Raw genomic sequence first — 13,942 nt, forward strand, 5'->3', positions numbered from 1 at the left:
CCTGCTCCTCCTCCCTTTCCCCCCACCACCCATGGAAAAATTGTCTTCCATGAAACTGGTCCCTGGTACCAGAAAGCTTGGGGACTGCTGACCTATAGTCCTCTAAAGTATGGATTCAGTAACTTTCTCTTGTCTATGCCGTTTTTGACTAGGTGATTTTAGCAATTAAAATCAGAGAGGGTAGGGGCAAGTGGTCATGATAATTTTCACAAGTGATCCATTTCTTACAGCACGGAGAAAATTAGATCAAGTTGAAAATGGAAGCTATGATAAAGAAGTCAGCAGCATGGGAAGTCGTTCTAGTTCATCAGGTAAAAAACTAATAGCTTTAGTTGTTATTTACTGATTGATTATAAAAATACGTAGCATTTTTTGTTTTAAAAAGTGTTGATATGCTTTGTTTCATTTTGAAGTATGAAAAGTGGTGGTTATTTGAAGTATAAAAAGTAGTGATTGTATGTAATTATATTGTAAAAAAATGTTTCTTATTAAATGTTTAAGTTCTATTTGTCACCCAGGATTGCAGCCTTGTTGTAAGGTTCTATATGACCTGTCTCCCTTCCTTCTTTTTTCTTACCTGCTGTTGCTTTATTCTTTGCCACAACTTCCATTTTCTTAAATTCAAATTTATATCCATCCATATAGAGAGATTTGGTGTAGCATGGTGTCTTTTATATTACTTTTATCACCTGAGAACTAATAAAATGGTCATCGTTGTATGTCAGATTTAAATATCAGTGTATTTATCATTTTTTGAAATGCCAGGAACCATGCTAAACATATCATTTACTCTGCAGAACAGCCATGTGAGGTAAGTATTATAATTCAGTTCCCATTTACAAATGAGGACACCAAGATTTGGAGAGGTTACATGATTTACCCAAAATCTGTAGTGACAGAACTCTCCGACTTCAGAGTCCTTGCTTGCTACTTACACTGTACTGCCCCCTAAGAGTTGCATGTTCAGAGAAAAAAACATCATCAACTGTCAAAATAGTGGGAAAAAATGTGCAGTAGAAAGAGCATGGATTTGAAATTACAGTATGTATTTATATCCCAGCCCAGCCATTTATTAGTTGTATAACATTGGATAAGATGTATTACTTGTCTTTAATCTATAAAAATGGGATTGGGGAAAAAAACATACCTTTGTAGGGTAAAGAGGATCAGAAATTCTTCTCGACGATGTGGGTAAAAATAATGTCTAAACTTAACATAGTGTTTACAATGTGCAGTGTTCTAAGTGTTCACAAATATTAACTCATTTAAATGAAGATAACAATCCTATGAGGTAAATAACATTACTATTTCCATTTTAAGGTGAAGTAAAGGCACAGAGTCTTAAATAACTTGTCCAAAGTCACATAGCTAGTAAGTGGAGAAGCGGGATTTGAATGTAGGTAGGCTGGCTCCAGAGTGTAGCCCACTATGTTCTATCCTGTCCTTCTCCCTCATCTACTTCCCTTCTTCCCCTCCCTCTCTCTGCTCTTTTCTGTTCTTTTATAGTTTAATTTTAGTATCACTTTAGGGGTTTTATTCTGACTTTTTCTTAAGACATGTAATAAACCCTTTTGGTACTTCTGTCGTCAGTATATTCAGAAATAAGAACTCAGACCACATATGACCTGTGGTGTGCCTTGTGTCCAACACTGTTAGAGTGAATATTTGCAAACGATGCTGGAATAAATAATAGATGAGAAAGGACTCTAGACTAAGCACAGTATCTAAACTGACTTTTTTTTCCTTCAGGGTCCCTTAATGCTCGAAGCAGTGCCGAAGATCGATCTCCAGAAAATACCGGGTCATCAGTAGCTGTGGATAACTTTCCAGAAGTAGACAAGGCCATGTTGATTGAGAGGATAGTGAGGCTACAGAAGGCACATGCTCGGAAAAATGAAAAGATCGAATTTATGGAAGATCACATCAAACAATTGGTGGAAGAAATTAGGAAAAAAACAAAGTATGTATTATTAGCATAATCTGTATTCAAAATACCATTAATCATATGGTAAAGTTACTATTTTCAAAATTAATCATATCAAAAGCCTATTTTTCAAAAAATAATTCTTAATTATAACCATTCGGTTCCTAGTCTTTTGTGATCACTGTTCTAGGTTTTAGGAATAGAGAGATGAAAGAAAATTCTATCACCTTAGAGGTCTTTCTTTTAAGGCAATGTAGAGTTCAATAAATACTAATTTTTTTAAGATACTAAAATGCTTTTGGATTTAAGAAAGATGTGCTCTACTTTTTATTTTCACCACCATGGCTCTAAGAGATACATGTGGGGTTGTGGATTGCTCTTCCTGTTGGGTAGGCCACAGTGGGGTCATTTATTGTGCGCCTGCTAGTACAAGGCATGATGCCTGTGGCTTAGCAATATCTCACTGATTCCTTACAACTACTGAGAGAGTGAGTTCTCTGATTATACAGATAAGTTAACTAGGGCTCAGGTCAAATCACTAAGTGTCCCAAGATTACCACTCATCCCATGAGTCTGCGGTCCCCAAGCCCCAGAGACTGGTCCATGGCCTGTTAGGGACCAGGCCAGGCCACAGAGCTACCCCCACCCCCGCTATCTGTGGAAAAATTATCTTCCATGAAACCAGTCCTTGGTGCCAAAAAGGTTGGGGACCACTGCCGTAAGTGGCAGACCTACAGCTGGAGATCCAGACACTACTGACTACATGTAGAGCTGTGCTGTGCCAATTTCCTCTCACAAATACTATGTAGTTGTTATTTTTATATTGCAGGTCTTTTCTATGACTTTTTCCCCCCTCTGTACATGGCTTTTATTATTTACGTAATATAATATGGCATCGATGCTGAATGACATTAGGTGCAGTACATGAATATGAACTATCTGTACATATCTGCTTGTCTAACTCAGAACTAAATTACATAAAATTAAAAGTAAAACAATGTTTGAAGAATAAAAGTAAAAACTAGGACTGAACACTGCAGTAACTCAGAAGTGGAGCCTTGTGTACATACTTAACTATTAATAGGTAAAAAGAGGCATTACCACAACACTAATCTAACTATACTCATTTATATATAAAAACATATCATGAAAGCCACTCCATTGTAACACAAGTGATATTATCAGACAAGCTTCATTGAAATACACTGCCTTTTCTAATTGTTATTGTACAGTGCTATATGTAATGCAGCCCATGCAATACACCTAAGAGCACTAGAGTACTACACCCAAGTACAATTAATATGATAAAGCAGACTTTGATTTTGAAATAATTTTATACCTTCATAAAAATTTGCCCATGGCTTTTAAAAGAGTAAAATACAGAGTTCTAAGTTTAAAAATAGGAAAATAGAAAACATTATTAGAAATTGGAGTAATAAACTGCTCAAATATTTTGATTAAAGTAATAGGGATAGAAATAGAAAAACGGTGTTTATATATCTTTAAATACCATGGTAGAATAAAAATGGGATAGTTTAAGGAAAACCTGAAAAAGCAAAATTCCTTTCTTTTCTGATATAGTTAGGGTGTTAACCTAGTAGTATTTATTTTACGCTAATCATCTTTATGCCTATGATTAGTTGACTCTTGCAAATTCCAATGTTTTTAATCGGCAGGTATACAACTGATAGTGTCATTTTGTTTTGCAGAATAATTCAGAGTTACATTTTACGGGAAGAATCGGGCACACTTTCTTCAGAGGCATCTGATTATAACAAAGTCCATTTAAGTAAACGGGGTGGCATCATGGCATCTTTATATACATCCCATCCAGCTGATAGTGGATTAACATTGGAACTCTCTTTGGAGATCAACCGAAAATTACAGGCTGTTTTGGAAGATACATTACTAAAAAATATTACTTTGAAGGTATTTATTTCTCATTTACTTAACCAGTAAACATGGCAAAATGGTATCTGTATCATCATCTGACTTCACTGTCAAATGGGCTATTTCTGTAATTCACAGTAGCTATTTTACCCAGAGATAAAGTTTTAGTGTTTTTCTCTCTGTCACCTAGGCTAGACTGCAGTGGCCCAATTATAGCTTACTGCAACCTCAACCTCTTAGGCTCAAGCAATCCTCCTGCCTCAGCCTCCCAAGTAGCTAGGACTACAGGCATGTGCCACCACACCCAGTTATTTTTTTTTTTAATTTTTTGTAGAGATGGGGTCCCGCTATGTTGCCCATGCTGGACTCAAACTCCTGGGCTCCAGTGATCTCTTGCCTTCTTCTTTTAAAGCACTGGGATTACAGGTGTGAGCCTCTGCACCTGGCATGAAAAGTATAATTTTTTAAGCTAGTAAGAAAAGATGAAGAAGTAGCAAAAATCAGCCATTTGATAAACACTAAGATGAGTTGTTTACTTTGTATTGCATGGCCTTTGACGTATACTTAGTTTTAGTTAATTGCTGAAACATAAGTTTTTAAGATTATGGCATTTCTAATGTATTTTCCTGCTTTATTTTATTTTTTGCAGTTATTATGTGACCCAACTATTTTATTTTTTTCTGTGTTTGGGCCTTGATAGTAATGGGTTTAAAAATAATTTTTAAATCTAGTAAGTAATCATCTTATGTTCTAAAAAATTGCTGTAGCTTCAGTAGAAAGATTGAGTATGACTTTGAAATGGACAGGACTGCTGTGCCTAGTTTATCTCACATGGCATTTAGGACTAATCACTCTTTCAGTTTCAAAATTTAGGCAAAAATAGGCCGGGCGCGGTGGCTCACGCCTGTAATCCTAGCTCTGGGAGGCCGAGGCGGGTGGATCGCTCGAGCTCAGGAGTTCGAGACCAGCCTGAGCAAGAGTGAGACCCCGTCTCTACCAAAAAAAATAGAAAGAAATTATCTGGCCAACTAAAAAATATATATACAAAAAAATTAGCCGGGCATGGTGGCTCATGCCTGTAGTCCCAGCTACTCGGGAGGCTGAGGCAGTAGGATCGCTTAAGCCCAGGAGTCTGAGGTTGCTGTGAGCTAGGCTGATGCCACGGCACTCACTCTAGCCCGGGCAACAAAGTGAGACTCTGTCTCAAAAAAAAAAAAAAAAAAAAAAAAAAAACAAAATTTAGGCAAAAATAGTTCAAACTGAGTCTTTTTATTTGTTATACTTAGTAGTTCTGTTTTTCTCTTTTCTTTTTTTCCCAATTTTTAAAGGAAAATCTACAAACGCTTGGAACAGAAATAGAACGTCTTATTAAACATCAGCATGAACTAGAACAGAGGACAAAGAAAACCTAACACAAAGCTCTTGCTCAGTAAACAAACAAAAGCCACATAGGAGCAGGTGCCACTGACCAGCATTGTTGGAAACTTTCCCCTGCTTTGTGTGTCAGCCAGTAAAAAATTTGTTTTGCTTCATCTGTACAAAAAAAGCATCCTTTTACATATGAATGCATTGCTATGTATACTGTAAGAGTGTCAGCTTTGATGAAAGTTGTTTCTGTATGGTACAGTACAATAGCCTGTCATTGAATCTAAACAGCTGAATTGGCTCATAGTCGTATGAAATGCTGAACATTACTATAAGGGCTTTTTAAAAAAACCCTTGTCCATATTTCTTCCCTTTAAAATAGAGAATGTCAAAAATGACTCAGGTTTTAAAAAGTATGCATGAAAAGACAGTTGTTAATCATTCAGTACTATGCTGTTTCTCCAACATCAAGAAAACTAAAGAAATGATAAAAATTTGTGTTTTGACATTCCAGTGTAACATTTGGTTGTGTTTTAGGGATGCATATGATTACTTAAATCTTTTAATTTCAATTTTAATGAAAACTATACTTAATAGGAAAGCTAGCTATTGATAACTAGCAGTGATTAGGCATTATATGCCTCTGTCAGGTTTTTTGTGTTAGGTACATTTTTTTCAGATTCAGATTGTTTCAGTTAATAGTTGAATTTTTTAAATCTTTAGTTACTTAAAATATGATTGTAAATTACATGTTCATTTAGAAAATTCCTGTGGACTTCAGATATGTTTTAAAATGTGAAATGGAACTAATCATTAGAACAGAGAGATGAATAACTCTTTGAAACTGAAATACTTTAGTTTTATTGATGTTGTGTAAAGATAAATGTAATAGTGTTTTAAGATATTTATGAATATCCAGTTCCTAAGAGAAATCAGCATATGGCACTATTAACCATTTCATTTGAGCATCATTCTTTACTATTGATAGAATTAATTACGTATTATAGTGGAATGATCATACAGTTCCCCTAAATGTGATGTTTCCATATATTTATTTAAAACACAAAATATAATTATATCTCTGGAACCAAAGGAATTTTAGAGCCAAATTTTTGTATCTTGTTGGATTTTTGCAGTATTTATTTAAGATGTACACTTAAATGTTGCCAGCCATAGTATCCATATTTTTATGTCATTGAATTTTTTCTCACCTCTTATAATTTCTGAATATAATTTCTCATATTTCATTATGTTCAAATCATTACTATAATCAGATACCTTGGCTCATGTGCAGATGTTGCTGCAAGTCTCATTTTTATTTTGAATTTTTACATCCTTTTTTCTCCCCTTAAGGGAATTAAGCTTTGGGATAATGGATTAAAAGCTTTCAAAGAATTGTGTGGGCTCTAAAAGTTGGGCTCATGGTGGCAATGTCCTTTTAATGTGTTTTAACATTTTTTAATCAACATTGTTTTAAAAGGTAGTTTACTAAGGATTAGGTGATTTAATGTAGTGTTCTTATTTTTTCTATATATTAAGTTAGATGTTGTCAGCCGAAAACAAATACCATCTTTTCACTTCAAAATGAAAATACATTCAGACATTTTATTTTTAAAATAGTTGTAAAAAATATTGGTCTTACCATAATGTGTCTTGCTCTTTTTATTAACGATAATTTATCAAAATAAAATACGAGGGAAAGTGTAAACAAATCTGAATTATTTTTCCATTTGTTTCTAAATATACTAAACACTCCTAAAGATGACTTAGAGTAGGCAACATAACTAAATTTTTCTGGCTTCTTACATGATATAGATTCACTAACTACAATATTTATTTTTTTCTCAAGGCACAAAGTGTATAATGGAGACCAAATAGTGATCAGATTCATAGTGTCCTATGCCTATACACTTTAAAGTAAATGTATATACATTTACTACAGGCAAAAATGGGACATTCCAGTGTTAATATTTGTGCCATCATCTACTTAAGTTTAATAGTGAAGCAATTTTAGAAGAAAACTATTATAAACCATATTTTCACTAAGTTGTTACCTTTTTCCCCCCATAAATTCTGAAGAAAATGCCTCATTTTCCTTTTGTTCTTCAGTACCTACTACATCTTTTTGTATATGGATCGGTACTGAGCAAAGTAAAATACCTATTTAGACTGATTCACAAACAGCTCCGGATGCAAGGATTTGAAGGGCCTTCTGCCTATTACTCTATTGAAGATATGGAGAGAAGAATGGAGTGTCTGGAAAAGGAAAAATTATCTGGATACACCTAGCATCTGGAGAGTTTTATATGTTTATTATTAATTGTATACATTAAAGGCTGTTTTGATTAGTTAGCAGTATTTTGGTATCTCTGAGCAGGAAATGATTTTTGTTTATGTGTACACTTCACTGGGTTTTAATTTTAAATCAAATACTTGCTGTGACTCCCTTTTTCCCATACTACTTCAGACTCTTAGCCTGTTCAGCTTTAAGGATTGAAAATGATGAGTTTGGACAGAAGAATGAGTTTGAAGTTTGATGATGGCTTTTTGGTGTTTTGTTTTTACTTTCTGCATAACCATTTAAAGCTATTTAGCTTGAAATTAAATTTTATCAGGCTACCAAGATGTTATTTATTCATTGAATAAATACATTTATTGAAAACTTACACTGTTGTATAGGCATCATACAGGGTATTGTGATTATATTGGTGAGCAGACCAGACGGGGAAGTTCCGTCCCCATGGAGCTTATGGACTAATAAAAATAGCTGGGAGGCAGTAGGAGCAGGTCTTGGGCCTCTGTGGCTCATAACCAGCCTCTCAAAACTAGGCTGAGAAGAGGGTTAATCTACTTTTGCAAGTACATGGCCCAGAGCTCTCACCCTGGCATGAAGCTTTGGAAAACTGAATATTTGCTGAGGTATGCCGAGAGCAAATTGCTGTTCTCATGGTGATTCTGCACATTTTCTATCATTTGTCACAATTTGATGTTTATTCTTTAAGAAAAAGGAAAAATTCCAAAAACCATAAAATGGCATTAGATTTTTACCATTTTAGTAAATTATTAATGCCTAAATGATGCTCAGAAAGATGAATCTAATCATGTTGTCATGCATGTTTCCAAACTTTGTTTTGCAATATATTATTGTCTAAAAATTTTTACATTCAAATTTAGACCAAGATTTATCAGTATAAGGAAAACAATTAGAAACCATTAATATTATAAATGTTATATATGCTACTCTGGTAAAAATGTTTTTATAAATCATGTCATCCATGCTTTATGAATATTGACTCCAGTAGCCTATTTTTCAATAACTTTTTTTTAAAGCAATTTTTTTGACACTAAGATTGTTAATTTTTAACTAACACCAGTTGGTGGCACTAGAAACCTGAAATTTTTCAAGGATGAACAAGAGAAATAATTGACAAAGTATCCAAATATGAAGAATCTTCAGGAAAATAAATGAAAAATGTAATTGTATATAAAAGATGTATTTTTCTTCTGGAATGGAATTCTTTTTAAAAATGCATATGGCTGTCCATTTTGACTGCAGTAATGAAACTTGTTTATCTTCCAGAGGGCATATATATATACGTGTGTGCACTGTACAGATAATCTTTAATTTGATTACATTGTTCATTTTGTAAATATGTTTCTGTATAAAATGAAGCTTTTCAAGAGGATTCTGTGTATATGTTGTACTTATTAAATAGGTAATGCCTGTTTACCAAGTTGTATTTTAATGGCATCTAATTATTTGTTTACATACACATCCTAAACAGACTGATTCTCTAGACTTTTGGCAAGGCTAATTCAAATTGCTTGAAGTTTCTTTTTTAATCTAGCCTGGGAATCTGCTTTCCATATTTGTCTTTATTCTATCAATACGATTAGAAGTCAGTGAAAAATAATAAGCAGATTAACCTGAATGCCAGGTTGTATTTTAAATTTTTGTTTAAATTACTGATAGTCAAACTTAACCATTTACAAAAGGCTAATCTATGGTTGGGCATGGTGGCTCATGCCTGTAATCCTAGCACTCTGGGAGGCTGAGGCAGGAGGATTGATTGAGCCCAAGAGTTTGAGACCAGCCTGAACAAGAGCAATACCCCATCTCTACAAAAAATACAAAAATTAGCCAAGCAAGGTGGTGCTCCACACACCTGTAGTCCCAGCTAATCTGGAGGCTGAGGCAGGAGAGTCACTTGATTCCAGGGGAGTTTGAGGTTGTAGTGATCTATGATGATGCCACTGTACCGTAGCCCAGGTGACAGAGCAAGACTGTCTCAAAAAAAAAAAGGCTAAACCTATAGGTATGTGAAAATTTCTCATTGAATTTGATGTATTCAGATGTTCCATAAAACCATGGAACTTGTCCAAGTTGTCTGGCTTTAATATAGAAGTAACTATATTCAATAAGAAGATACAAAAATGCCATTAATTTAATCACGTTAATATGTGTGATGGGATATGTTGTATCACAAGGTGTTGGTTCCCGTTTCTCTAACAGTTCTGGTACACTTAAATTATGCCATGTAACTTAATGAGTTCACTATTGGAAAGAATCCCCTGAAATTAGGATCTGTAGAATAAAGGTAAAATTAATAGAGACAGTTTTCTGGACATCCTTAGTAGTCTGCTTTCAGTAGCCTGTAGATTTGTTTGTAAGAGAAAGGAATATTTAGGGGAAGAGGGTAAATTGAGGAGCTATTGGCTTGTGGTTCTTAATTTAGGTCCATGTAGCAGGAGAATAGTGACTTGAACCAGAGGTGGTAATTATGAACAGAGGCTTTGATAGCTCCTTTATGTTAACTATGCCCAAGTACCATACAGGTGGTGAGTGTGACCTGAAGTCATCAGATTGGAAGGCCATTCCGATGAACTTATATCCAAGTCTGTTTTTTCTTAATAAAGTCAGCTTAAATTAACGCAGAAGGAGTACCTGCTCCTTCAGGACTGGCAACTCGGGAGGGCTCCTCTGTGCCTGACCAAAGCCAATGCAGAATTTTAATGATTGGCTCTAAAGAACTGTGTGACCAGACTTGATGTTTCTGCCCCTGTAGAAATGCTCTATTAATTATTAATTCCTAACTTACATTTAAGAGATTTGATTCTTATTTTTTAAAAAAAAATGTCCAGGTGGAGGAAGCGTATATTTAAGAAGTATTTTATTTCTGAGGAATTTCCAGCCTTTTTTGGCTGGGAGGGCTTTGCCCGCAGGCTAGACTTTTGCCAGTCAGACTCCCTGACCCTAACACTCCAAAAAAAGGGATAGGATGTTATTTTCCAGAGAGGAGTCTTTACCATCTAACTGGGTGCAAAAATAGTTCTGTTGAAAGTTCAGGATCCACTGAAGTAAAGAACCAGCTTGTCAGTAGTCAACTTGTAGTTACACTAACTCAGGAAATACATTAAATACTAGAGTTTCCACATTATCCATTTCACTGTGCAGTTTTTGTTTATTTTTATCAACTAATGGCCCAAGGACAGGAACCCAGGGGGTGTTTTCAGCACCCTCCCACTTTGCTTGTCCCAAGAAATACCAGTTAGACCTGCCATGCTACCACCTAATGCTTTTTAGTCCTCCCCTCTATGAGTTCTGACTAGGTGGCATGAGCCACCGTGCCAACCTGGAGCTTTTAAATTAATAATTGTTTGACATTCTCACACAGCTTCTGTCCTGAGGGCCTGGTTCTATTGTACACATACGGTGGGTGGTTACCCGTTTGTAGGAATGGAGAAGAAAAGAGAGAAAACACACCATAGGGATTGGGATTTTTACTAATTCCAACAGAAGGGAGGTATCCACGTGAATTGCGTCTGTAGCCTCCCTTGGTAAGGAGGTCTGGACCTCACACCTCCAGCCGCCCTTTGCTTAGTGCACAGCCGTCGTGTGCTGTCAAGACAGCAGCCGCGTGGCTTCATCGCCACACCTGCCACAGGGTTGGCACTCATTTTCTTAGATTAATAAAGCTTCACCATCGATGGTTTGCTTGGGTTCTGTGGTGCTTTCAAAGCAATATAGATGACTCAGGCACTGCTCCTAACTCAAAGGACTTGTGTTTTGATAGAACTTAGCCTCATTGCTGCCTCTCAGGCTGGGCCATTGTGCGCAACAAGATACACAGGTAAAATATTTTTCCCATTCTTTTCTAGATTTCCTGCCTGCTTTTGGATTAATCAAGTATTTTAAATAATTCAATTATATTTCCACTGTGGATTATGAGTTATGCCTCTTTTTAAAATGTTTTAGTAGTTGCCCTGAGTTTACAAAATAACATGAAACACTTCCCGTGTCTGTGAGCCGTCACTGGGCAGGGGCTAATCATCTGTGACAGACCCAAATTGACTTCATGTGCTGCTTAAACAAGCACCTTTTCTAGATTTCCTTCTGCTTGCTTTTGAGTTGAGTCACAGGCAGCAAAGGCCAGCAGGCCCCGTAGCCCAGTCTCAGAGATGAAAGAGCCCTTCCAGAGAGAACATCTAGTTCCACAGTGACCGACCAGACTTCCAGGTTCCACAGACTAGTAAAATTCTGCAAACACAATTCTGAGCTTGCTGACTTCTCTGTTGTTAAGCAAGGATCAAAAAGAATTCCCGTTTATTATCCCCCATACTTTCATAAAAGACAGGATGTTTTAGCAGTAAAAGCAAAGGCCGAAAGAGTCAACTTTTAAATTTAATGAGTTTCGCTCTACAAAATACGGTGTTTGTTTTTCTTACCTCACTGTAGCCTGGAAGTGGGAAACCCTGACCTGGTCCAACCCCTCGGTCTAAGACGAGGGAAAAGCCCACAAAAGGAAGCGACGTGCTGAGTCACGTGGAGCCTTCTCCAGGCTCTGCAGGCACCGATGACCCTGAGGGCACCCAAGACACAGCAGCACCCTGGGGTTCCATCGGTCCTTGGAACCAAACCAATTGAGGAAGTTCTGAAGATGGAAGGTGTGTTGATTATCGATGTATTGCCTCAGAGATCCAGATGTACTCTTCAACATCAGCCCTGTAGTAAACAAGAGAATTCCTTTAAGCCTTTCTCCATTAAAGAGGGCATGGTGTTAAGCTTTCTCAGCAGAGGCAATGGAGGCATGTTACAGGATGAAGAAGCTTTCTGGGGTTTCTGGTGGGGGCGAGGTGTCAGCCTTGTGTGTGTGGGAACCTCCAGCGGAGCCTGTCCCAGCCACAGCCCAGAGCACCGTCCCTCAGCAACCTTCTAGCCTCTGCCTGGTGATAACCTTCCCGTAGCCCTCCTGACTTGGAAACCAGAGTCCCGGCCTGGGCTACACACAGCTACTTGTCACACACAGAATGACCGTTCCCTCTGCAAGTTTCCATGTTGCCCCAGTGCTCTGAAGGCCTTTGCCCTGCTGGTGTCCAGACTCCCCTGCCTGCTCTCCAGTGGGCATTCTAGAAGATTCTATTGCTTACCCGGCAACCAGCAGGCCAGCGTGGCCCGGCCAAGCCATCTAACATCTCCGCTTATCCAGGGGGCTGACCTCCTTCCCATTTTGTGCTTCCTTAGGTACTCTCCCTCAGCCCTGCATACGGTATAGAATTTCCTTATACCTTATAGACACTCCTTTATCATACTCAGCAATTCCTTGTATTGAACTTCAGCTTAACCTACTGTGCAGTTTCTATCTCCCAATTGGACCCAGACTGTTACTGATGCCGAGTGTGAAGAGCATTGTACAACCTTCTGAAAAAGCACAAAGACAAGAGGTTGCTGTTTGACACTTAAAAGCTTGATGTTCAAAAAATGTAAAAGATCGTGTCTTCTCATCCTATGATTTGACAAACTCACACAACACCATTATGTGCAAGGCACTGTGGGAGATAAGACAAGGACATGACTTGGAACAAGGTGGGAAGAGACCAGTGCCCTGAGACAGCACTGGTGGAGGTGGGGTTTTGGCTGGAAGAGACAGCATCTGGGAAGGGCCTTCACAGACAGCTGGAAATTAAACATGCAGAAGGAAAGGAGAGGGGGAAGCGCAGAATGGAAGAAATCTCCACGACTTTTGCTCAGGATGATGCAGTTGTCACAGGGGGGTAATGTGGGCCATGTGGAGGGAACAGCAGAACTTGATCTGGATCACGTTCTTGGCACAGAAAGATGGCATCTATTTGGCCATTGCCGACCCTTATCGTGTCCAGTAAGAAATGGTAAGACCCCTAGGAATGGAAAGCACCTTAGGAAGTTATCTCATTAGCAGTTAGGCTGTGAACAGCTCTGAGTGCCGCACACAATCAACTGAGTCCTGGCTTTGCCAGAAAAGCTGCTTCAATTGGGGTCCCATCCACTAGGACGTTGACAGTCTGCGCATTATGGGAACACTTCGGGCAAGGGATACTTTTAAATAGTTTGGGAAATTATTTTGAAATATTTTTCCCTAAAGAAGAATTTGTTTCTTCTAAATTGAATGGACAAACTCATTGTCATTCCACGTTCAGTGGAGGGCTTCCTCGCATTGCTGCCGGTGGCTAATGGATGGATGGAGAAATCGTGAGCTCTACGCGCCCATTGTTTTTTCACAAACGAAGTGGCATATGGGTGAGCGAGGGATGAGGACAATGACGACAGAAAGTAAATAAGCCAACAAACAAAATGACAACAAAGTGACGTGGGCCTGGGTTGCAGGGACCTACCTAGCATAAGAGACTGCAGTGGGGCTGCTTAACAAATCCAAACTCCTCTGACGATCCCTCACAAAGCATCCTTCAGCCTCATGGTTTTCTCAAGGACCCTGGAGAAAAATGGTG

The 13,942-nt window shown here is 37.7% G+C and overlaps 1 protein-coding gene across 3 annotated transcripts in view; it reads left to right on the plus strand.

Moving 5' to 3' along the window:
• CCDC186 (coiled-coil domain containing 186) overlaps positions 1-11,981 on the plus strand; it is a 51,684-nt gene extending 39,703 nt beyond the window's left edge. For 2 of the 3 annotated variants that reach the window (XM_045568848.1, XM_045568850.1), the window contains exons 13-16: positions 231-311; positions 1,750-1,960; positions 3,634-3,853; positions 5,143-8,925. In XM_045568848.1, the coding sequence (XP_045424804.1) occupies positions 231-311; positions 1,750-1,960; positions 3,634-3,853; positions 5,143-5,226 (596 nt within the window). In that variant the 3' untranslated portion in view covers positions 5,227-8,925. Of the gene's footprint in view, positions 1-230; positions 312-1,749; positions 1,961-3,633; positions 3,854-5,142; positions 8,926-11,915 lie in introns of those variants that run through there. The other variant, XM_045568849.1, reaches the window with a different exon arrangement.
• Positions 11,982-13,942: the final 1,961 nt, after the last annotated feature.

The sequence above is a fragment of the Lemur catta genome, chromosome 14 (assembly GCF_020740605.2).
Source record: "Lemur catta isolate mLemCat1 chromosome 14, mLemCat1.pri, whole genome shotgun sequence".
Taxonomy (NCBI): Eukaryota; Metazoa; Chordata; class Mammalia; order Primates; family Lemuridae; genus Lemur; species Lemur catta.